Below are 25,300 nucleotides of genomic sequence, written 5' to 3'. Positions count from 1 at the left end.
ATTGATTATGTGGTCCATCACTGTTGTCATATTTGCAAGTGAACAGCATATGATACAAGGCAACTATGAAGAAAAAAAATCTAATCTGCTGGCTTGTTTTTCATTATGCTATTTTTTGTCCACTGAATAATAAACTATAACCATATGCATGTGTGTGTGCAACAAAATTTGTAAGCATAATCTAGCAGAACTAACATTGGAAAAATGTGTACTTGCTGCTGCTTGTTGAAAAAATTACTCTACAGGGAGCTCCTCACTGAGTAGTTCAACCATGCGCCTGAATTGTGTTATCGTCCTAAAGTTAGAGTGCCAGGATGATGAAGAATTAGCAAACTAATAAAGTATTCATCTAATTAACCCACATCTCTTGAGAAAAGCTAGCACGTTTTTTTTCCATTGATCTCATATATTTTTATTCATGCAAGACCAGTTCTCAAAGAATACTCTTCTCCTTGTCATTATTATCTATATTACTTTTTATTTTTTTTAGGACTAATTATAAATTATCCTCTGTATTTAGACCCTCTTTGTATTTTAAAATTTTATATTAAAATTCTCATAATTATGAAAGTTGTTCTTATTTTTCCTAACATTGTTGGCTGTATTAATGAAAGACAACACAACTTCGAATTACTCATTCCATGAATGGTAAAATGATTTCTTCCCCCATATTGGTCTCTTCCCCTCCATCTCACTCCAGTGCATGTCCGATCCATTCCAGTTCAGTAATTTGCTTCAGATGGCTGAGTAATTTGCATTGGGGATTTGGCCACTGCATGGCCAGAGTAATTGGCTTTGCGCTAGGCAACATTAGCATGCAGCATTGAACAACAAAGCAGCAACAGAATTCATTGGATGTGTACACTGATATGAGACTACAGCAGCATTATTCATCTCAACAACAAAGCGACAGCAAAGAATACACTGATATGAGACTGTAGCAACAACATCATCTGAAACCTTTTAAGTGAATAACAATTCTCCTCACCAGAACAACAATTCATATGAAACTGCTGCATTCATTTGGACAACAATTCCAAGTAGGAAAGCTTTAAATGAAAAAAACAGTACAAGTATGCAAAGCCTTGACAAGTCTGTTGCTGCATTCAAAAAATTGCATTCAAAATGGAGGTTCCCAATACTGCTCAAAACACCAATAACAAACACTGATAAGTCTGCTACTGTCTTGAAAAAACAACATTCAAAATGGAGATTGAAACTTGCATCAATCACAAACTCTAATCCTCTCGAACCTTAATGAATAGACCTCTTCCTCAGCGATTGCTGAAAATAAATAGAGCTCTCCCTCTCTCGATGAATCATAATTAAAAGTTTTCTATCAAAATTAGAGTCAACTAAGAAGTTTTAATTTGAGCAAAACAAATGAAAACGGAATGAATATTGAAATTAATTTTTTGCTCATTAGATTTGCTCCAATCCAGCACATGATGTCACATGCTGTGCCTTTCGTCAAGACAACCGATGTTGCCAAAAAAAATGGAGTCAATTGTTTCACTTTTATAACTATACAAATCCCAATCTAAATTTTCAAAGTATAAGAATCGTAATACTAAGAGGGTCCAAGTACAGAGGTAATATATAATTAATCTTTTTTTTTCTCAATATATGACTTGTCTAAGTAGCTAATACTATCAAGCAGATATTCCTAGTTAGATAAAACTTTAATAGTCCAATAAATCAAACTTCTTAGAAATACTTATTTTTGAGACTTCTGAAGTTATTTTATACCCTCGACAAAATATTATATCTTGTCTCTCTGTGAAACAAGGCCATGACCCTATAAGTTTCATCACTCACCCAACATTATTAAAGGACCACCTAAGTCTCCTACCACAATGGCAGAATCAGGCATCTAGCTAGTCTGCTAACAATGGATTTTCACATGAGGGAAAAATCAATCGAGAAATCTAAACTATTGATCATGAGCACTCATATATTCCACATAAAACCTGAAATTTCTCCTCGTGAGACCATTCATCGGATGTGAATACCCAATGGTGCCTTCCTGGGGTTTATTGGAAACTGTTAATCTGTAAACACTCCCAGTGACATTTTCTTATTTCCAAGCAGCAGGAAGGTCAGAGTCCACTGAAGGTTTCAGTTGTTGGCTCAAAAGCCAGAGATGTCTTCACAACAAGAAATGTGAGCAATCATCCTATTCTATGTGTGGGTGACATAGCAAGCAGATCACTTTCCTAAGGTCACAAAGCAGTCTTTTTATGAGAATTGTCATGTCGAATGATCTAGTCAAGATTCAGCTTTTCTCTGTTCATCCGACATTTGCATAATTTTTGAATTGGCTATAAAGATAAACACAAAAGCATAATCCAAAGAGTCATCTGGGTTTGGTTGCCCGACATATTTGAGTGGAAGAAAAAGTTTACATGTATCAAACAACTTCAAATGATCGAAAACTCATTAGAACTCACCTTTGATTCTTAGCAGTGGCACCGAAAGCTTACATAACTAGCAATGGGAGCACCTCACATGCCAGGTTTCATCCTCCTATCTCGTTCCTTCAGCCTGGGTCACATGAACAGGGCTCGAGTTCAGGTAGATGCTTTCTGCTGAAAACATCCTAATCCATGAATTTGCATCAATAACCATTTAAAATAGCAAGAGAATAACATAAATCTAGTCCAGGCTTAAACATGAACTTGATGCATGTATGAAGTCCTGTTGATACAACTCCCTTACCTGTGACTTTGTCCAAGATGTGAAGTAGTACTAGTCCACAATGGAAGCAGGTACTTGGTGACCAGCATCAAGCCTTTACTTCCTTACTACGAATTCATCAGATGCTTGCCATATCAAAACAGATGCTACACCCTTATCCATCCTTGCTTTCTGCAGACCCAACTCAGCAAGCTGAGCAGTCCTCTGCTTGTCATCTTCCTGGCTTCCTTTGAGGGGTATATATAAATTCCAAACCATTGGAGCAGGTGCACAGATAGACTCTTGAATCATCGCACTTCCCCTTCTTTCCCCTTCCTCACTTATTGGGAAGAGAGGGAAGGATGGATTCTCTCCAGCTTTCGCTACCAATCAAAGTCAACTACAAAGTTATATAGCTGCAAGCCTGCAACCACCACCAAACACATTAATCTGTAAACAGCTTTCTTATGCAGCCTAGTGTTCGTCCATCACCAACACTCTCAACGTCACTGGACAGCTATCCTGCACTGAATCGTACCGTGGCAGGGGCGAAGTAGTAGTGTGTGAAGGAGAGAGGGTGAAGTGAGAAGGGAGTGGTGGGTAGAAAGATGATCTCGTGGCACGACCTGTATACGGTGCTGGCGGCGGTGGTGCCGTTGTACGTGGCGATGATCCTGGCTTATGGATCCGTGCGGTGGTGGGGGATCTTCACGCCGGACCAGTGCTCCGGCATCAACCGCTTCGTCGCAATCTTCGCGGTGCCGCTCCTGTCCTTCCACTTCATCTCCACCAACGACCCCTTCACCATGAACCTCCGCTTTATCGCAGCCGACACCCTGCAGAAGCTGCTCGTCCTGGCGGCCCTCGCCGCTTGGTCTAATCTCCTCCCCCACGGCCACCCGCTCCCCGGCGGCGCTGCCCCCCTCGACTGGTCCATCACCGTCTTCTCCCTCTCCACGCTCCCCAACACCCTGGTGATGGGCATCCCGCTCCTCATCGCCATGTACGGTCCCTACTCCGGCTCCCTCATGGTCCAGATCGTCGTCCTCCAGTGCATCATCTGGTACACCCTCTTGCTCTTCCTCTTCGAGTTCCGAGCCGCTCGCCTCCTCATCGCCGACCAGTTCCCCGACACCGCGGCCTCCATCGTCTCCTGCCGCATCGACCCCGACGTCGTCTCGCTCGACGCCGGCGCCGCAGAGGCGGCCGCCGAGGTCGGCAGCGACGGGAAGATACACGTCACCGTACGCAAGTCCACGTCGTCGAGGAGGTCAGCAATGATGACCCCCCGACCCTCCAACCTCACCGGCGCAGAGATCTACTCGCTCAGCTCCTCCAGGAACCCCACCCCGAGGGGTTCCAATTTCAACCACGCCGAGTTCTTCGCCATGGTCGGCGGGGGCGCACCGGCCCCGGCATTCCGCCCCTCGAGCTTCGGCGCCGCCGATATCTACTCCCTCCAATCCTCTCGAGGCGCCACCCCGCGCCCCTCCAACTTCGACGACGACCAACATCACCGCTACCTCCACCACCACCCGCCGGAGATCTCCACCGCTGAAAAGAAGCCCTACCCACAACTCAACTACCATCGACACCACCACAATCGACCCGGTGCTGCAACGGCGACGGCGGACGCGAAGGAGCTGCACATGTTCGTGTGGAGCTCGAGCGCGTCGCCGGTGTCGGAGGTGAGCGGGATTCACGCCTTCGGCGGCCAGGATCTCGCATCATTGGAGCCCGGTGGCCGCGCCGATCACGGGGCCAAGGAGATACGGATGCTCGTGCCCACCGAACTCGCCCGCAATGGCCCCACCACTAAAGGTGCAGTACCAATACTTTATTCTTCCTATTACTCCCTTTACCGTAATATTTATACGTGGGTGGGGTACACCAGCAGGTGACGCGTGCCGGGCGGAGGAGTTCAGCTTCGGGGGCGGAACGAGGGAATCGGAGCAGCAGACAGGCGTGAGGGCAACGCGGGTGCTGCAGAAGCTGGGGTCCAGCTCGACGGCGGAGCTGGACCCGAAGGGCGGAGGGACGCCCGACGGGAAGAGGGCGGGCGGCGCGGCCCACCACCAGATGCCTCCGGCCAGCGTCATGACCCGTCTCATCCTCATCATGGTGTGGCGCAAGCTGATCCGCAACCCCAACACCTACTCCAGCCTCATCGGCCTCGTCTGGTCCCTCGTCGCCTTCCGGTCCCAATGACCACCACCACCATCTAACATCTGATCATTCAGCTAGTAACAATGTCATTGACCTCAATTTCAATGGCGTGCAGGTGGCACGTGACCATGCCGAAGATAGTAGAGCAGTCCATCTCAATCCTCTCCGACGCCGGCCTCGGAATGGCCATGTTTAGCTTAGGTAAGCTGCTTGCGCTGTAATCCGAGAGATGACATGTAGCACACGATTTGATGCTGTGGGATTGGCAGGGCTGTTCATGGCGCTGCAGCCGCGAGTAATCGCGTGCGGGAACAAGGTGGCGACGTTCGCGATGGCCGTCCGGTTCCTGGCCGGGCCGGCGGTGATGGCTGCGGCGTCCGTAGCCGTCGGGCTACGCGGGACGCTCCTCCACGTGGCGATCGTTCAGGTCATGCGCTGGTGTCCCGTTTCGGTTCCTACCGTCTGATTTGACGGGGGATGGGAATGGCGGTGTCCGTCATTTCGCGGCTGCCGTCTGATCTCTGACGCTGCACGTGTCAGATCATCATCGATATTAATATTGGACCACAATAGCTGTTAGGGAGACTCACATGCGATGTTTTTGTTGTATCAGGCGGCGCTTCCGCAAGGCATTGTGCCCTTCGTGTTCGCCAAGGAGTACGGCGTCCACCCCGCCATCCTTAGCACAGCGTAAGCAGCAAACAAGCACTAAAGAAGAAGAAAAATCACTTTGAAGTGTGACATGAACATATTATTTTCGGAACTTGCAGGGTTATATTTGGGATGCTGATTGCGCTTCCCATCACTCTGGTTTACTACATCCTCCTCGGTCTATGATATGCTGCTTCTCTCCGCGACTCACATATCGGGGATGATGCGCGCAAGGCCCTGCCTGCCCATGGCGGATTCAGGTGGCATCGACACATCGCAGCTTATCAAATGATGGGAAGCCATTGTTGGAGGAGGCGCCACCTGAGAGTATTCGTAGGTAGATTGGTCGATTGCTGTATTCCACATGAAGGAAACGGTGCAAGGCTTCAAAGCACATGTATTGGAGCCCCCTTTTTCTTAAGGAAGACAAAAGAAATGAGAAATGTTCTCCCCTTTTTTGCTTTTCGCTCTATAGCTCTGCTTCTGTGCTATCACTACCGACTTCGTCTGCTTCCAGATGCGAAGAGGGTCTGTTTGGCGGGTAACTCGAAATCATCTTTTACGCAGAACATATACCCCCTGCTGCAAAAGCAGTAATCACAATATCCATTGCTGGAAGCTACATGGGGCCATTATAAATTTCAAGCTTTGGGAGCTTCTGCAATCTCACCTTGGAAGCGTCTGTTGGCCCAGCGGATCATGACGCGTCCCGTCCTAGCGTGGAATGGGGTGGCACTACATCAGCGATGAAGGCATATCGTGTGCCTAAAAGCACAGCCATGGGCATGGTGTGTCAGCTTCTTGCAGGAACAGGGCCCTGTGCAATGGATGCACTACTACGCCGTCTGTGGAGACTACTCGTACTCCCATTCCTATGTAGTCCAATCAAAACTGAACAGTGTGTGGAGAAAGGGACGGTGAAGACGGGGAACGCTTGTGATCGTGGACGGTATGGGACTGTCCTCTTGTGGTCTCTGCAGGCGAGTAGATTAGCAGTTAAATGATATGCAAAGTAGAGGTTGCCGTGGATCGTGCTCTATCTACTACACCCTTGCAAGTCCTTGCCCGTTGTGCAAAGATGAAGGTTTCGAGATGTGTCGTCAGATAATAAAATAATATAGAGGTAAACGGTACTATATATGTATATATATATATATATATATATATATATTACCACAATACTTGAAATATCCATCTATCAGGATAATTAGAATAGTATCGGTTCGTTCGATCGATATGTAAATCAGTTACATCTTTAGTGTAGAAGATTTATATTTTTAGTTATCATATTTTCGGCACATCTATCAAAATTTTATAAACCTATTATTTTTTTTTAAGGTAAATGAATCTTATATATATATATATAAACGAAAACACCAAAATAAGGAGACTTCTATATTAGTTTCTTTTTTAATAAATTTATAATGATTTTGAATAAGCCTATTAAAACATGCTGTATTTAAATAATTGGACGTGTTCATCATTTAATTTGATTCATATTGGCCAGTAGATATAGCTCTAGTTATCTTGTCAGGGTCCATTTTAAGAATTATAGTAAATGAGGGCAACTTCTGAAAAATATAAAAGTTGGAACGGGACACATCCGGACAAAAGCAAAAAAAATAATTTTTTTTTTCAAGAGTTTACTCTATGTATATAATGTTCTATCTAGTCTGACAAAATAATTAATATATTAATTTTATTAATTTTCAATTACTAATTTAAAATAATTAAATTTAAATTAGTAATAGTAGACTCATCTATTCATTCATTTTTTTTTAATTTCTGATATAAAATTAAATTGAAAGTGTTAGAATTTTTATTAATAAATATTTTTATTATTTTATTTAAATTATTAGAATTTAAAATTTTCTCATTTTTTGTTACTCCATCTATATCCTAGACATTGACATGACTTTCTCAACAGCCATCGCACCCCATGCACGGTCATCAACGCGGTGTTGAGTCCTGGAGCAGCACATGCCGTCGCAACATTGCCCTATGGCACAAACCGGTATGCAGCATTCAACCTCGTTTCTCGACTCTCTCATTCTTGTTCTCGACCTTCTCCAGTTGACATCCCAATGGCCTATCCACATCTATGGACATGTTTGTGGTGGAGTAGCAGTGTCTTCCACCATCTCCATGGTGATCTTGTCAATTAAAAGCTCGTTAGGAGTATGTTTGAAGCGTTGGGTGGTAGGCTTCACGAGACTGACAGCCGGGAAGCATGGCTTGGTGTCTCCTTGTTGCTTCGATATAAGTGACTGTTGTAGGATAGGAGGGGAACATACACAATTACCAAGGCTGTGGAACCGAGTGAACTGTGGCAGTCGCAGGTGTCATTCTTTACTTTGCTTGAGATTGTTTATGTATGTTTATATGTATGTGTAGATCAGAGGTTATGCACTTCACATTTTTAACTAATACTGCAAGTATAATTTTATTCAAACTGAATGTTATTAAAACTTGGATGTTGTGAACTTTAAACATCCAAACATATTTTTATGTTTTATATTCTTGTTATATTTCTCTCTTTATATTAGTATGGGGGATGCTGCCCTCCTCTCATTTATCCACATTGATATCTCTTTAGAAATAAATGGTCAAACTCGTTTTATAGATTTGTGATTCTGATAATCCAATCCCAAGCTAGGTGATGTTGGAAAAGTCTTAGCATTGCTTGGGTTCGATAGAGATGACGTCCCATTCGGCTATCAAATTCCTCCAAATAGGATCCGGAAAATAGGAGAGACGGGTTGAGGGTTAATCAATGTGTTGGGTTCTGGGCTTCGATAGGACAATTGGGCTTTTTGAGCCCAAATCAATAATTAAAATAAAAAAAAGGAAGAGATGTGTATGGTGCATGCAGTGAGAATCAACGAAGGGTTTTGGTGCGTGCAGCCAATGGTGACGACAAACACAAAGAGAGAAAAATAGGATTCTGAGTTTTTCTACTCGACGATAAGTGGTTAAACGTTATTAATTTTAATCCAAATTATATGTGAATAATTCTTACCGTAAGTTCTATAATCCTAATAGTGCTAATATGAAGTTTATCCTTTCTAAGGTATTTTCCTACTATACTCATTTTGTGAGATCTAAACTTTTCTTTATTTATCCATGATATAGTCAAGATATATGATCTTGATGTTATTATGATTCTCTTGTTATTTTAAAGAAGACTTATTGTAAACCTGTTATTATTACTATTGATAGCGAAAGTTTAAGGTAGACTACGGTTCCATGATTTTTCTCATATTGAATTTTTTAGTTAAAATTCGATGTTTCACTTTGTGATTGATTCACTATTATGTTGTTTATGTTGTTCTGGTTCATTCGTGCTTTTGATATCAAATTGATATTACGATGAGGAACTCATTATGATACACAAAGAGGGAAAAGAATTATTTCGCTTTAAAAGGTTTTTTTCAACAAGTGGTATCAAAGTAACATATTGTTTGGTGCTAGTTTTTTTTCTTCTGTGATTGAAAGGAGTCAGATAGTATGATTAAATTAAACTCATCAAATTATTCCACTTGGAGGCATATGATGGAAGATTTGTTCTATTGCAAAGATTTGTATAAGCCCATCAAAGTTAAAGATAAACCTCTTTCTAACGAGGAATGAGAAGTTTAACATAGAAAAACTATTGCCTATATTAGAAGATGGATGAATATAAATTTGCATGAGCATATTTCTGATGAAACCAAAGCTGATGTTATTTGATAAAGGTTAGAAAACTTCTTTACGAAAAAGATAATGGGAAATATAATTTCTCTAGAACAAGTTGGTTACTATAAAAATGAATATAGATGATGAGATGCAAGGATTATTACTTCTTAGCTCTTTACTAGATAGTTGAGAAACGTATGTGGTGACAATTTATAACTTTATGCTAGAGAGGACTATAACTATAGATATGGTTAAAGATAGTTTGCTAAACGAAGTTGCCAGAAGAAAAGAACAAGGTGAATCTTTTTTTGGTGTATTTATTATTGAAAAACAAGAAAGACGTAGAAGAAGTCATAGTAAAAATCCACATGGTTAGAGGAAGATCTAAGTCTAGAAGAGATATCAAATGTTTCCACGCCAGGTCAAATAAAGAAAGAGTGTAGGTTTTGGAAGTGAGAACAAAATGAAATAAAGAAAAATGAGAAAGAGACCAATACAGTTGCTACTGAAGGTGATATCATTATTGTTTGTGATGACGGTTGTGTTAGTCTTGCAGCTTAGGATAGTAACTGAGTAATTGACTCTGATGCTTCATTTCATGTTACTTCTCATGGTGATTTCTTCAGATCTTACACTGCTGGTGATTTTAGTAATGTCAGAATGGAAAATAGTGGTATATCTAAGATTATGGGTATTGGAGATATTTGCTTGGAGACCAGTATTTGGAGCAAATTGATACTTAAAGATGTTAGACATATTTTAGATATTCGTCTTAACTTGATATCTATAGACAGACTTAATTATGAGAAATTTACATATTATTTTGGTGAAAGTAAATGAAAACTCACTAAAGATTCTCTAATTGTGATAAGAGGAAAGAAGCATAACTCTTTTTATGTCATAGAAGCTAAAGTACACAAAGAAGAGATTAATGTAATTCAGAAGGGTGAGTGTATAGATCTTTGACACAAGAGGCTTGGTTATATTAGCGAGAAGGGACTTCAAACTCTTGCTAGAATGTAGTTCTTACTAGAGTTGCAAGGTACATCTCTTAAATCTTGTGATCATTGCTTATTTGAAAATATAGAGTTGCATTTCATACAAATCCATCATCTAAAAGATTATACATTATTGATTTAGTTTATACTGATGTTTGTACCATACAAACTAGAACTCGCGGAGGTGCTCTTTATTTTGTTACTTTTATTGATGATAATTCTAGAAAAGTTTGAGCTTTTGCTTTGAAATCTAAAGACCAAAGTACTCGATGTTTTTAAAGAGTTTCATGTTAGCGTTGAAAGAGAAACTACCAAAAAGCTAAAATGTATTCGAGAAGATAATGATGGCGAGTACAGGGGTCGTTTTGAGAATTATTATAGGTTTTATGGTATCAAGCTTGAGAAAATAATTTCTAAAACTCCTAAGCAGAACAGTGTGGCAGAAAGGATGGACAGAACTATTAAAGAAAGGATTAGGTGTATGCTTTCCCATGCCAAGTTACCAAAGTCATTTTGGGGGGCGGCTATAAGAACTACAGTTGACCTGATAAATCTTTCTCCATCAGTTCCTCTGAAAGGTGATGTTCCAAAGAAAGTATGGAAATGAAAAGATATATCTTATAATCACTTGAGAGTCTTTCGGTGTAAAGCATTTGTTCACATTCCCAAAGATGAGAAGTTCAAGTTTGATAATAAGGCAAAAACATATCTTCTTGGGATATAGTTATGAAGAGTTTGGGTATAAATTATGAGATCTAGTGAACAAGAAGATTATTAGAAGCAGAGATGTTGTGTTTCTTGAAAACTAATTGTTTGATGATGGTGATAATGTTGAGAAGCCAAAAACCTCTGTTTATATTTTTTGGAGTTTAGGTTCAGTTCCTTCACCTATAGTTCATGATGATCATGGGAGAGATGAACAAGAAGATTGTGATAAGAATGCCAGTGATAATACTCCTACAGTTGATAATGTTAAACCAATTGAACAAGCACCTCCACCATCAGTTAAGATTTCAATGAGAAGATTCACAAGAGAGCGACAACTTTCTACCATATATCCTACACATGAGTATGTTATGCTTACTAACAGTGGAGAACCAGAAACTTACCAAGAAGCTATTTTACATGAGCATAACAATGAGTGAGTTAAAGCCATGCAAGAAGAGATGAGATCCTTGCTTGAGAACTACACATATGACTTGGTAAAGTTACCTAAAAAGAAGAAATCTCTCAAGAATAAATGAGTTTACAAATTAAAGACCGAAAATAATAACTCACAACAAAGATAAGACACAACTAGTTGTGAAAGGATTCAGTCAAAAGAAGGGTAATGTCTATGAAGAAATATTTTCTCCTATGGTGAAAATATCCTCTATCTGAGTTATTCTTGGTTTGGCTGCCTGCTTAAATTTAGAAGTTGAGCAACTTGATGTGAAAATAACATTTCTTTATGGTGATTTAGAAGAAGAAATTTACATAGAACAATCAGAAGATTTCAAAGTCAAGGGAAAAAAAAATCTGGTGTGCAAGCTTAAGAAAAACTTATATAGACTCAAACAAGCACCTAAACAGTGGTACAAGAAGTTTGATTCCTTTATAATGAGCCAAGGGTATAATAGAACCACATCTGATCATTGTATGTTTATAAAAAAATTTTCAGATGATGGTTTTATTATTCTCCTACTATATGTTGATGATATGCTAATTGTTGATCATGATGCTAGTAAAATTGAAAAGCTTAAAAGAGAGCTAAGTAAGTCTTTTACCATGAAAGACTTTGGATCAGTGAAACAAATACTTGGCATGAAGATTCTTCGTAATAGGAAGAAAATAAAGATTTGGCTATCTCAGGAGACTTATATTGAAAATGTTCTTGAAAGATTCAACATGAGTAAAGCCAAAGCAGTTTGTTCTCCACTTGCAGGTTATTTTAAGATTAGTTCGAAACAATATCCTATAAGTCAGAAAGAAAAGAAGAAATATCCAAAGTGTCTTACTCATCTGTAATAGGTAGTTTGATATATGCTATGGTTTGTACTAGGCCAGATATAACTCATGCAGTTAGAGTTGTTAGCCGATTTCTCTCTAATCCTGGTAAGAAATATTAGACAGCAGTGAAATATATATTAAGATATCTAAGAGGTACTTCTAGGTTGTGTTTATGTTTTAGCAGTGATGAACTTATGCTAGAAGGGTACACAAATACAGATATGGTAGGTGATACTGATTCCAAGAAGTCTACTTCCGGATTCTTGATGACACTTGCAAGAGGAGCAATCTCTTGACAATCTAAGTTACAGAATTATTTTGCTCTATCAACCACAAAAGCAGAATATATAACAAAATATAAAGAACTTTAATTTCATTTTTAATCATTTTAAAATACATAATAATTTTTTAAATAATTTTTGTAAGTATCAAGTCATATGTCACAAAGTTAATATCCAATTTAACTCTAACCCTTTGTTGACTCTATTCTCATATACAATAACTCTTGAAAAATAAATTAGGTCATATCAATTCAATAATAATAACAATAAACTCATAGATCTTAATTATTTATAATCGATTATATGTATCTTTTATAATTTATAAACTCAAGATTCACATGAGAGCTTTTTCAATGACTTAAATCGTAATTCTCTTTTTTTTTTTTCATTTGATTTTGGGATGATATTGATGACGTTAAATTAGATCGGATTAGTTAGGGGATAAAAATAAAAGAAGAAAAATATTGACCTATCATTTTTGTGAGTTCTGGTTAGAACATTTCTGCTTATTGTTGAAATAATATACATTCATTGAACTTCTTATATCTTTAAATAAAAAGTTGCAAAGAAAGCATCTCACTTCTTATGATGTTGATATTTGAACGAAAACAATAGACCCTATCTATGTGAAAAAATCTATTGAATTCACTTTTGCGAAAGCCATGCAAAGAAAGCTTATGGAAGCATCGCAACTCTTGACAATTATCTTACAACAAATGCCACCACAAATATCACCTCATCAAAAGAGGCTGATCTGATTCGTTGTAACACGCGATCTCTTTCTTTCTTTCTTTCTTTCTGATCCTAAAGGTTGTCATTGTAACATGCCTATTGGTTTTTGGCCCGCCAGATAGTTCTTGAACTGAATCATAAGATCTCCACTAAGTCGAAGGAAAAAAAGACTACCACCCATCAATTGTCCAATACATTTACTTGGATACAACCATTCACTTCATCTAATTGAGTCAAGTTTCCAGTCAGAGTTCATGGGTATTGTACTCATCATTTATATATTTTTTTATTAATTTTTATTTATTACATTGAATAAGATACAGGACGCTCTTATGTGGACTCAAATATAAAACCTATCAACTATCTAATTATACAGTAATATACTGATCACTAGGGCATCTTAAGATCTCAACCATGTTCATTTAGAATGAGTTTTCTATCTGGTCATTTCATCTAAGATGGTTTGTAGTATCCAAATAGTTGGGAAACAAATACTCAATACTTGTTCTCAACTTCGGCTCTAAGCTTGTGGTCGGCACCATCCTCCTTTCGTTAATTCTTTGATAAGACCCTAAAGTCTTATCGTCGCTATGATACCAAATGATAAGATCCTAAAATCTTATCATAGGCTTTGATACCAATTGATAAGACCCTAAAGTCTTATCGTCGAAGAAAGGGGAGAAATGAGGATGATAATAATCACTTCACTCCCGCATCAGTTGAAGCATTTTTTTTTCCCCCTCTCATCTTTTACTCTCATATTTTTATTTTTTTGCAGAAAATATAAATGGTGAAAATGAGATGGAACGCAAAACATATTCTTTGCCGGTTAGACTAATCAATTAAGTATCTCAATTAAGTATCTCTTTTTCCAACTTATTCAAATGTCCTTGCAACATTGTCACATGGTATTATTTTCATTGGTTGGGTTTGACTATAAATAAATCTCTTTCCCAACCAATATTTGTATGAAAAAATCCTAAACAATTGATAAATAAAAGGAATAGAGAAAAGAAAGAAAAAATAAGTTTTCCTAATTTTCACTTCATTCACTTGGTTCTATTTTATTTTTCATTCACGGTTAGTGTTGAAATGCCTTCCAATTATTTGTGATCGTACTCGTAGAAGAATATCTTAGTTTTTTAGATTATTTTTAATTTAATTAAAAACATTTTAGTATTATTGCTCTAACGACTACAAGTCCGTCAGCCATACAGTTAATAACAAAAGGAAAGACAAAAAAAAAAACAAAAGAAAATGAAAAAACAGAGAAGAAAATAGTGATTAGATTGAAACTTTATAAGAGACTTACTTATTATTGTATGAATTAATTTTACAAAGACCTGGAGAGGCCTGCATATAAGATTTTAGATAAATCAGAAGGAAAGGATTCTATCCAAATATAAGTAGATTTATCCAGTTTAGTTTTACAAGTCACTCAGTTGCCCGCCTGATTACACTCTCTGTAGCAATGTAAGAAAGTGTATGAAGGAAAATGATTAAGAATTCAATCTGTGTTTTAGAAAAATGAATTTTCCATGGTGTAGTTGCACTTTTGGTAATGGCCTTGTAGAGTATACAAGAATCCATCTCAAACGAGACATAGATAATTCATAAGCTATTGCAGATTGAATTCCGGCTTTAATTGCTAAAGCTTCACATCGGAGAGGAGTCGTTCCTTGAATGTATTGTTGGCTGGCTAGTAAATAATTTTCATCTGGTCCACAAATCACATATCCAAAGCCACCATCCTGTAATAAATAGGAACCATCGATATTGATCTTACTCCAACCAAAATGTGATTTATGCCATTGAATCTAAAGAGTATTACTCATCCTATTTTCTTCAGAAATGATAGATTTAGAATAGTAACTAGTGAAGGCAATAGCTTGGGACCAAATCGATGTCACAATAGGTGAAAATCCTGTAGAAAGAGCAGAATTATGCACTTTCCAAATGAACTAAAAATGGTTTGCAATGACAGTTTGAGTTAACATTCCCAAGCCCAAATTAGATCCTTCTTTTAGCAAATCTCCCAAGTTCCAGGAATCCTTAAATTGGAAAGAAATAGGTAGTTGATTAGTCCAGCAGTCAAAGGTTTTCAAAGAGAGGACATTCAAAAAAATATGGTTAATGGATTCTGGAGTGGAGTTACAAAGTGGACAATTTAGCTATGGTTGAATATTCATCCTGTGTAATCTATCAGTGGTGGGTAAACAATTTGTTTTCAGCAAAATATTTGTATCTTAAGGGCAATGGGAAGCTTCCATAAAATCTTCCAACCATGCCAGTTGGTGTCTGGGTTACAGTTGCTTTGTTTTAGGAATGTATAAGCACCCTTTGCTGTGGCCTTACCGTCTAAGTTTGCCTCTCAAATCCGTAAGTCATCAAGATGATTAATTTCTAAAGATGCAATAAGTGTAACCAATTCTGGGCCAAATATATCAAGATGAGCTACCTGCCTGATCGGATAAGAGAAGAAACAGATTTATTCATGTGTAAAGCAGAATATATAGACTAAAGATTAAAGGTACATCAAAGAGCCATGGAATATTATATATGCTTAAGATATAAAGGTAAATCAAAGAGCCATGGATTATTATAAATATTAGTTTGAAAATCATTACCAATTTGTTTTAAAAAACCTAAACAAAGAGTAATTAAAGCTTGAATAAATAAATGCCAATTCCAGCTAGTATTTTTTAAATTTGGAGGAAACCATGGATTAATTGACCCATATTTTGCTATAACTAAATCAGACTAAAGATTGTATCATGATTAAGTAGGCTAGAAATGCGAAATGCCTATAGAGAGTATTTAAAAGTAGGTAAGTCTTGAATAGTCAAACCACCATAATTTTTTAAATCAATAACTATAGTCCAGTTAATAAGATGAAGACCTCTAGATTCAGAAGTATTTTTCCAAAGAAAATTCTTAATAAGACTCTCTAATTGATATATAATTGAATCAAAAATCCAATTAACACTGATAATATTAATCAAAATTGAGTTTAAAATAGATTTGATTAGGACCATACAGCTACCCTGGGAAAGAAAGGTGCTTTTCCAGTATACCAGTTTGGATCTGAATTTATTGAAAATATCATGATAATTATGAATGGAAGGTCTCTTAGAGTAATGTAGGCACTAAGATATTTAAAATGGAATTAGCCATACTTAAATCCTAAATCAACAGAAATAGATGATCTAATTTGTCTATTAGTTGATTTATGGAAGAATATTTCATATTTGAGAAGTTTATTCTTTGATTAGTGATTAGCTCATATGTTTGAAATATAGAATTAATTGTAGCACAATATTTCTTATTGGCCCTAAAACAAAATAGAATACCATCTGCATACATAATATGACTAATTTTATAATTGGGGTAAAATTTAAAAGGGTGATTTTATTAGAGTTGATAGCTTCAGAAAAGAGCTGTGTACTAAGATATAAAAATTAGGAGATTAGGGATTTGCTTGTCGAACTCTGTAGTTACCTTTAAATACATTAGAAATATTTTCATTTATAAGGCATGCAAAAAATAAGAGAAGAAATGTAGGCTTGAATTGAATATATGAATTTTGAAAAAAATGTAGTGTAAGACAATCTATCAAAAACTTTTTCAAGGTCTATTTTAATAAGAACTAAAGGATTTTTATTTTTGGAAGAAAAAAATAAATGAGCGTCATCTTGAGCTATATTAATATTATCATGGACACTATGTTTTGGGATAAAAGCAGATTGATTTGGACCAATAAATTTATAAAGATAAGGCTTGATACTGTTGGATAAGGCTTTAGCTAGAATCCTGTAATTTACATTAGATAGTGCAATTGGTCTATAATGATTAACAATAGTGGGATTCCTAGTTTTTGGAATAAATGTTAGAAAAGTTTTTGTCCAAGTTAAAGAAATACGAGCATACTCATTAAACCAATTAAATACATGATGCAAAGAGGGAGTTATGGTTTCCCAAAAGTTCTATCCAATTCACAAGTGAAATCAACAGGTCCTAGGCTTTTACCAAACCTATGAAGAAAATTACAAAATGGATTTCTTCTAAGGTGAAAGGTGTAACTAAAGAGGAGCTTTCAAAGAGGAGTCACACTCGGAAGGGAAGGAACAGAAGGATTAATATGAGAATGTTGAGTATTCCAAAGTTCAGAATAGTGTTGGCAAAAAATATTAATGATACTAGTGTTATCATCAATAAGTTATTGGTTAGAAGTTCAAATTTCTTCAATAAAAATTTCAAGGCCAAAAGATTATGTAAATAGTTGATATTTCTATCTCCTTCATTAATCTAAACACATTTGGCTTTAGCCTATCATTTAAGATTAATTTACTTTATAAGAGCCATATGATGATTATAAAGAGAATTATCAAAATCAATAGGTAAAAGATGATCAAATTAGGATTTTATCCTTAATTGATCAACTTTAAGCTCAAATCTACTTAAAGAGTGCTTGTTCTGATGAGATAAGAGTACCTGTATTCTATATAAAATTTGAAAATGATTGAAAGGGCCTTGTCTATCCGATTTCAAAAGATATGAACTAAATCTCTAGTCTCAAGGTATTCTGTCCAAAAGTTTTGGAAACAAAATAAATGAGCATTGAGATAATTCATATTTTTGATAGGAAATTGAATAGGAGCATGATCAGAAGAGCTTTTAGGAAGATGATATATAGTTGATTGGTCATAAAGTTGTAACCAATTGGAATTACAAAAGACATGGTCTAGTCTAATAGAAATGCAAGCAATTCCTTTATGGTTATTGGACCAAGTATATTTAGGACCATAAAAACCGATATCATTTAAATTATAATGTTTAACAGAATCCCTAAAAGTTCTTACAAAAGGATTAGCATTAAAAGGTCAGCCACTAATTTTATCATGACTATTTAGAATGCAATTAAAATAACCAAGAATACACTAAGGAAATTCAGTAAAATTCAAATTTGAAAGAGTGTTCCAAAGATTGTTATGAGAGATCATAGAAGTACTTGCATAAATTTTAGTTAGAAACTGTAGTTTACCATTATGAAATTATACAATTGAATTAATTAATTGAGTATGGATATATATCACCTGAACATTTGTAAGAGAGGTGCACCAAGCAAGTAAAATTTTTCTTAAAGCTCCAGAAGTAGGCTGTGTGATTGTTCTTCTGACGCATGAGTTTCTGGAAAAATAAATTAAGGTAAGTCTATATTTCCATACATAAGAAAATCTTTTATAGGTTTTCTGTGTATGTTTTTACAATTTCAAGAAATAATACACACATACAAATAAGAAGTGTGGGGAGGAAAACTGTCCAGAGGACAAGCGATAGCATTTAAAATTACATCTTTTGAAATAGAGATTGAAGTTTTAAGTTTTTTCTTACCCTTAATAATACCACTTGTTGTTTTCAGACTGCTTTATATATGTGTCTCGAGTGAGTTTCATTTGGCAACTGAAGTCTTTTGTGACATTGGTCAATAAAATCTTTGAAGAGATCTAAGCCCTTAGTCCTTGGAGTCGGGGGGGGGGGGGGGGGTCTAGATTTATCTAAGTCTGCCCATTGTAACAATTTTCAGCATGATACGAGCAGCCATTTCTTGGGCTTCCGAATGACTGTCAAGAGGTTGAGATGTAGGTCAAAGAGAAATGGAAGAAACCATGTTGGAAAGGTGGTAACGAGGAAGATTTTAAAACAGGGGTAGTAAATAGAAATGGTTATGGAGTATCTATCACCTTCAATTTGCATCAGTTCCTCGGTAGAAGTAGAAGGCACATCTATTCCATCCACATTCATAACTTGATGGGCAAATGCAAAGATAGAGTTTGGATCCGAATGCTTTGTTGGATTCTATATGAAATCTGGATCTAATAATCCAATAGAGTTTTCATGGCCGCTCCATCCTTAGAACTTGATAGAATAGTAGGAGGTGGAACCGATGAGAGAAGTAAGATAGTGGAAAGGTAGGTTTTCATAAGAAATAGCTTGCAAAATACCTATATGAGATTCCTTAATCCAAACACCCTACCTATATAAGGGGTTTGGTAATATTAATTTCTGCATATGCATGCGAATCTATCATTTTCGAAACGAAGGGATTTAGGCTCAATTCTAATAGGATGATGACCCAGCAAAGATGCAATGTGGAAGAGGGATTCCTCGTTCCAGTACTCCATAGGAAGACTAAAATGATGAATCCAAATAGGTGCAGTGTGACTCTTTGTAGAAATAGATTAAAAATTAGGATGCCAAGGAATTAGTTGTAAAATATCATCATGAAAATGCCAAGGACCTTCTGCAAGGGCTTGGATTGCATCTGATTCCTTATTTAATTGAAACAAGAAGAAACCGGATTCAAGGTCTTAAACTTGCGGAGGGATTTCAAAAGTCCACGATTTAGGGATAGAAGATTTGAAGGATAGAAAGTGGAGGATGGAGAAACTTACCGATTAGGCAAGAAGAAGCCTAGAGACGTTGCCATAGTTGAAGTTTTTCCTCTTCAAACTTCACAAAGTTGACACACATTTTTTTCATCTTCTCCGATAGAGACTTACGTAGGAGATATCCCAAAGTCTGTTAAGGGTGGTGATGATGATGATGATGATGATGAGAGGAGAGACACCTAAGATGTTTGGCAAGGAGCAGTGGTAAAATAAAAGGCTACACTTTGATGAAGCCTAGAGACTTGCTTAGATCTGGAGGTTTTGGTGGAACAATTTTTGAGGGAGACCGAAAAAAGGAAGGAAAGTTGTTGCTTCTCTCTATCATCATCACGAGAATAATTTTTTGTATAAATTAAAGTTGATGATCAACAAGTTTACAGAGCCTGGACCATTAATTATTTAAATTGACATCACCTAAATCTCTAAGATAATCTCAACATAGTCGTTCGAAGGCCGCTATAATATGACCCCAAATTAATCTAATCCATTTTGGATAAAATTACACATTTGATTTATAACTTTGTCTTCTTTCAAATAAGCGATTTAATTACTGAGGTTTCCCATGTAGGTTAAGAAAAGCTTTCTAATGCAATGTCATATAGTATACAAACTGTAATTACTGTGTTGGGATGCACTTCCGTTTTCTTTTACTTTGAAAACAATAATAATAATCACGACACCAAAAAGATCAATGCAAATGAGTGGAGATAAAATAATCCGAACATCTCTTATTTTAATATGCTTTGGATTTTGTTTGGCCTGGATCTCACCGGAAATATGGCTTGCTACAGTGGACTTATTCATGGAGCCATGGCATGAAATCAGATAGTAAAAACTGTTAATCATACGTGGCTCATAACCTAATTAGCGAGATGTATTAAAGATTATAGTTAGATTATAATTAAATATTTAATTATTAATATTTATACAAATTCAACTCTCGAATATTGTCTTCCATTAAGATTAATATCCAAGATTTGGATTTATATAAATATTAATAATCAAATCCTTAATTAGAATCCAATCGTAATCTTTAATACATTTAACTAATTAGATTACGAGCCATATATGATTAACATTCTCTCACTTAACTCATAAACCAAAATAGATATAAAATAATTATTTATAATAATAAAATAAAATTTTATTTTTAAAATAATTTACTTGATTAGTTTATAAATTTAAACAATAATTTCATACCTGCATAATTTTAGAAAACATACTAATAAATCTAGCGGATACAATAATACTACTAAGTCAAACTATCAATATAAGCCATAACGATTATATCATTTGGAGTGGATGAAGGAGAACTCGCATACTTTTATCTAGCGATGATCCACACAGTAGACATCATGATGATGCTATTGGAAAATTCTTGAGGGTGACATCATATGCGTAGTGGAAGAACATTCAAAACAAAATCCCCAATTTCCCAAAGATGTGTTCGTTGTCGTGCGAAGATTGGTACACAAAAACCGTGAAACTTAAAACTGCATATATGAAAGATTATGTTATATAGGAAAATCATATATCCCTGAATCCCTTTAGATCTCTGGAGAGGGTGAAGGCAGTCAAGCGCCCTCTTCTCTAGTGGTGATCCACACAATAGGGCTATGATGATGCTCCTCAAAACTACATGCCTATTTTGTGGTGGAGAGGGGGAGGAGAATAGGAGAGGAAGCAAAAGACTCTAGCCTATGAACCATTGAATTTATCCTATTTATAAAAGTCCCATATCAACTTAACCCTAATAGATCCTCCCCTATTGGGTATTGGATCTCCATTCAACTATCCAAACCTCTTAGATTAGTGGATCTCTATCCAATAATCTCTCATGGACTCTTATTGGATCTCATCTATAGGATCCAATAATTCAGGGGCTTATTGGATATCCAATAAAATAGGAGTTCTAACAGATATCTCATATCCGAACCTCTACTTATCGTATTACCTACCATATGTGTGACCCTTTAGGTCCAATATTGAGCTGGCCATGAGTCATGCCTATCAGAACTCTTTCTGGCTCAGTGAATTATTATCTCCATAATAATTCACTTGACTCATCGACTACGGACGTACTAGGCCACTACGGCGCAGTCCCCAAACGATATAGGGGAATCCAATCCATTGGACATATATGTCCTCAGTTACCGTGTACCTATAGTCCCTCATGTTGGGAAATTATGGGGGGCGACATCATATGCGTAGCGGAAGAACAAGAAAACAAAAATCCCCGATTCCCAAAAAGATGTTCGTCGTCGTGCGAAGATTGGTGCGCAAAAATCCGCAAAACACAAAACTGCGTATAGAGATTGTGTTACCTAGGGAGATCGTATATCCCTATTTCCTTGTAGATCCTTAGGAGAGGGTGAAGGAGGTCAAGCGTCCTCCTCTCTAGCGGTGATCCACACAGTAGGGTTGTGACGACGCTCCTTAAAACTCCAGGCCTACTCTGAGGTGGAGAGGGAGAGGAGAATAGGAAAGGCAAGCAAAGACTCTAGCCTATGAGGCTGTGAATCCCTCCTATTTATAGAGATCCCATGTTAAACCCTAATGGGTCCTTCCCTAGTGGGTATTGGATCTGCATCCAATAAGACAAGGGCTCCATCGGATATCTCATATCCGAACCTCTACTCATCGCAATGCCTACCATATGTGTGTGACTCTCTAGGCCCAATATCGAGCTGGCCGTGAGTCATACCTGTCAGAACTCCTTATAACTCAGTGAATTATTATCTCTGTAATAATTCACTCGACTCAACGACTACGGACGTACTAGGCCACTACGCCGTAGTCCCCAGACGATACAGGGGAATCCAATCCATTGGACATGTCTGTCCTCAGTTACCATGTACCTATAGTCCCTCATCCATCTAATATCCCAGAGACCGTATATCGAGCATGGTGTTGTCAAACCCATACGGTTTCTACTCAAGTATCGCTCTAATCGGATTCTCCCGGAGAACTCTTTCTCTCTCAACCCAAATGACCCTGGCCAGGGATTTGTCTGAGCAAGAACACATGGGATATTCCTCTCATGACGCCGAGAGTGGATGATCCTCTATCGACACTCAATAGCCCTCGTAAGGTCGACTACCACTCCCAATGACCAGTTGTACTAGATCTGGGATAGCCAAACCTATAAGTCTGGTATCAAAGAGTGGAGCACTCATACAGGACATCCTTGGTGTCTCAAGTCTAAGGACCAGATACACCACTAGGACTACGGAATCGCTGTCTGACAATAAGGCATCATCAACCATCCAGCATTCCGTAAGCGGATCAATCAGTGAACTTATTCTCCAATGAGCACCTGTACTGTATCTCTAGTGTCCCTACACGAGCAGCTATGAGACCAGCTGCATCCATCATATGGATGGGTATACAGCACACCAGTCTATCCGGTTATCACGATGTCACTCTTGAGTAACCTATGACCGGGATTATTTAGGATATGTGTTTAAAGGTGAATCGATCTCATTATCGTGATCTTATCACGATCCAATTCCCATTGCACAAATCCAAGGACATCACAATATATGTATGCATTTATGCAATAGTTATAAAGTGATATACGCCAAAATATAATAAGCAAAAAGATTCTGTATCAAGTCACATGTGCCATCACTCACGTGATTGGCTTGCTGGGCACCTATGACTAACAATCTCCCACTTGACCTAAAGCCAATCACCTATGTGTCTGATCCCCATCAGACCCCTATGACGCTCAAAGACAAAATGAGACAACGACTTTGTCAGTGGATCTGCATTGTTATCTTCGGATGGAACTCTTTCCACTGCTACATATCCTCGGGTTACGATCTCTCTGATAAGTTGGAACCACCTCAGAACACTTCTGATGAGACTCGGGTTCCCTTATTTGAGTAATCGCCCCGTTGTTGTCGCAATATAAGGAGATCGGCTCCTCGCTACCCGGAACGACTCCCAAATCTGTGATGAACTTCTTCACCCAGACTCCCTCCTTTGCTGCATCTGATGCAGTAATGTACTCCGCCTCTGTGGTCGAGTCAGCAGTGGTATCTTGCTTGGAACTCTTCCAGCACACTGCTCCTCCATTTAAGGTGTACATATACCTTGAATTCGACTTGCTATCATCGACATCAGACTGAAAACTTTAGTCAGTGTAGCCTTCAACCTTAAGGCTATTACCTCCATATACTAGTAAAAGATCCTTAGTCCTTCTCAAGTACATAAGGATACACTTTACTGCTTTCTAGTGCTCCAAGCCTGGATCCGCTTGATACCTGCTCGTGACACTCAGAGCATGTGCTATATCAGGCCTAGTACATAGCATGGCATACATGATAGACCATATTGCTGAGGCATAAGATATCATATTCATGTTTGCCCTTTCTTTTGGAGTCTTTGGGGACATACTCGTAGAAAGCGATATCCCATGTCTCATCGGTATGAGACCTCTCTTGGAATTTTCCATGCCAAACCTTTTGACAATGGTTTCTATGTACCTGGACTGGGACAAGCCAAGCATCCTTTTGGATCTATCTCTATAGATTCTAATCCCCAAGATATAGGATGCTTCCCCTAAGTCCTTCATGGAGAAGTGTCTAGATAACAAAGTCTTTACTGTGGATAGCATTCCTACGTCATTCCCAATGATGAGGATGTCATCCACATATAACACCAAAAAGGTGATAGCACTCCCACTTACCTTCCTGTACACACAAGGCTCATCTTCGTTCTTAACGAAGTCATAAGATCTGATTGCCTCATCAAATCTTATGTTCCAACTTCGGGAAGCTTGCTTTAGTCCATAAATGGATCTAAGCAACCTACACACCTTATTTGGGCAGTTCTTGGACACGAATCCCTCAGGTTGCATCATATACACCTCCTCCTCGAGGTTCCCATTGAGGAATGCAGTTTTCACATCCATATGCCAAATCTCATAATCATAGTGTGTTTCAATAGCCAATAGAATTCTGATGGATTTTATCATTGCTACGGGTGAGAAGGTTTCGTCGTAGTCAACACCTTGCCTTTGACGATACCCCTTAGCCACTAGCCTTGCTTTATAGGTCTCTCTACCTTTCCATCTACTCCAATCCTTTTCTTAAAGATCCACTTGCAACCGATGGGTACAATACCTTCGGGCGCATCAACTAGGTTCCAAACCTTATTAGAGTACATAGAATCCATCTCAGAATTCATGGCTTCTTGCCACTTCCCGGAGTCTATACTCATAATAGCCTCCTCGTAGGTTTGAGGATCAATATCCTCAACATCCTCTCCTCTAATATGTCCCACATATCCTTCAGGAGGATGGGATACTCTATCAGACCTATGTAAAGTTGAAACTTGTGTATTAGGTACCTGAACAAACTTGGGCTGTAGAGTGGTGCTTGAGCTTGGTTCTCCAACCTCACTCAACTCTATCATTCTCCCACTGTCTCCGCCAAGAATGTGTTCCTTCTCAAGGAACACTGCTTTCTTAGCTACAAAGACCTTTTGGTCCTCGAGATGATAGAAATAATACCCATAAGTTTCCTTGGGGTATCCCACAAATTTGCATCGCTCTGTCCTTGATTCTAACTTATCGGGGTTGTGTCTTTTAACATGGGTAGGGCAGCCCCAAATCTTAACAACCTTAAGATCATGCTTCTTCCCTTTCCATATCTCATATGGTGTAGACACTACCGAC

The 25,300-nt window shown here is 37.9% G+C and overlaps 1 protein-coding gene and 2 long non-coding RNA genes across 4 annotated transcripts; 1 reads left to right on the top strand and 2 right to left on the bottom strand.

Annotated features, from left to right (window-relative positions):
* Positions 1 to 1,003: 1,003 nt before the first annotated feature.
* On the bottom strand, positions 1,004 to 2,852 carry LOC135642384 (uncharacterized). The gene is made up of 2 exons (XR_010497958.1): positions 2,719 to 2,852; positions 1,004 to 2,599 (listed from the first exon to the last, which is right to left on the bottom strand). It is a non-coding gene; the product is annotated as an uncharacterized LOC135642384 (long non-coding RNA).
* LOC135642383 (auxin efflux carrier component 3a-like) lies at positions 2,830 to 5,959 on the top strand. Of its 2 annotated transcripts, none has more exons than XM_065158506.1 (6): positions 2,830 to 4,497; positions 4,574 to 4,874; positions 4,958 to 5,043; positions 5,112 to 5,269; positions 5,456 to 5,532; positions 5,613 to 5,959. In XM_065158506.1, exons 1-6 carry the CDS (start codon positions 3,285 to 3,287, stop codon positions 5,677 to 5,679), a joined length of 1,902 nt encoding a protein of 633 aa, XP_065014578.1. In that variant the 5' UTR covers positions 2,830 to 3,284; the 3' UTR covers positions 5,680 to 5,959. The 2 variants fall into 2 exon arrangements, with proteins under 2 accessions (XP_065014578.1, XP_065014577.1); XM_065158505.1 differs by having other exon boundaries at positions 2,832 to 4,497; positions 4,571 to 4,874.
* An 8,493-nt stretch (positions 5,960 to 14,452) lies between these two features.
* On the bottom strand, positions 14,453 to 19,924 carry LOC135643197 (uncharacterized). Its single transcript, XR_010498170.1, has 3 exons — positions 19,621 to 19,924; positions 18,262 to 18,355; positions 14,453 to 14,919 (listed from the first exon to the last, which is right to left on the bottom strand). It is a non-coding gene; the product is annotated as an uncharacterized LOC135643197 (long non-coding RNA).
* Between the last annotated feature and the right edge of the window lie 5,376 nt (positions 19,925 to 25,300).

Source organism: Musa acuminata, chromosome BXJ3-7 (genome assembly GCF_036884655.1).
Source record: "Musa acuminata AAA Group cultivar baxijiao chromosome BXJ3-7, Cavendish_Baxijiao_AAA, whole genome shotgun sequence".
NCBI lineage: Eukaryota > Viridiplantae > Streptophyta > Magnoliopsida > Zingiberales > Musaceae > Musa > Musa acuminata.
Note: the sequence above shows the minus strand (reverse complement) of the source record. Positions and strands in the feature narration are given on the sequence as shown.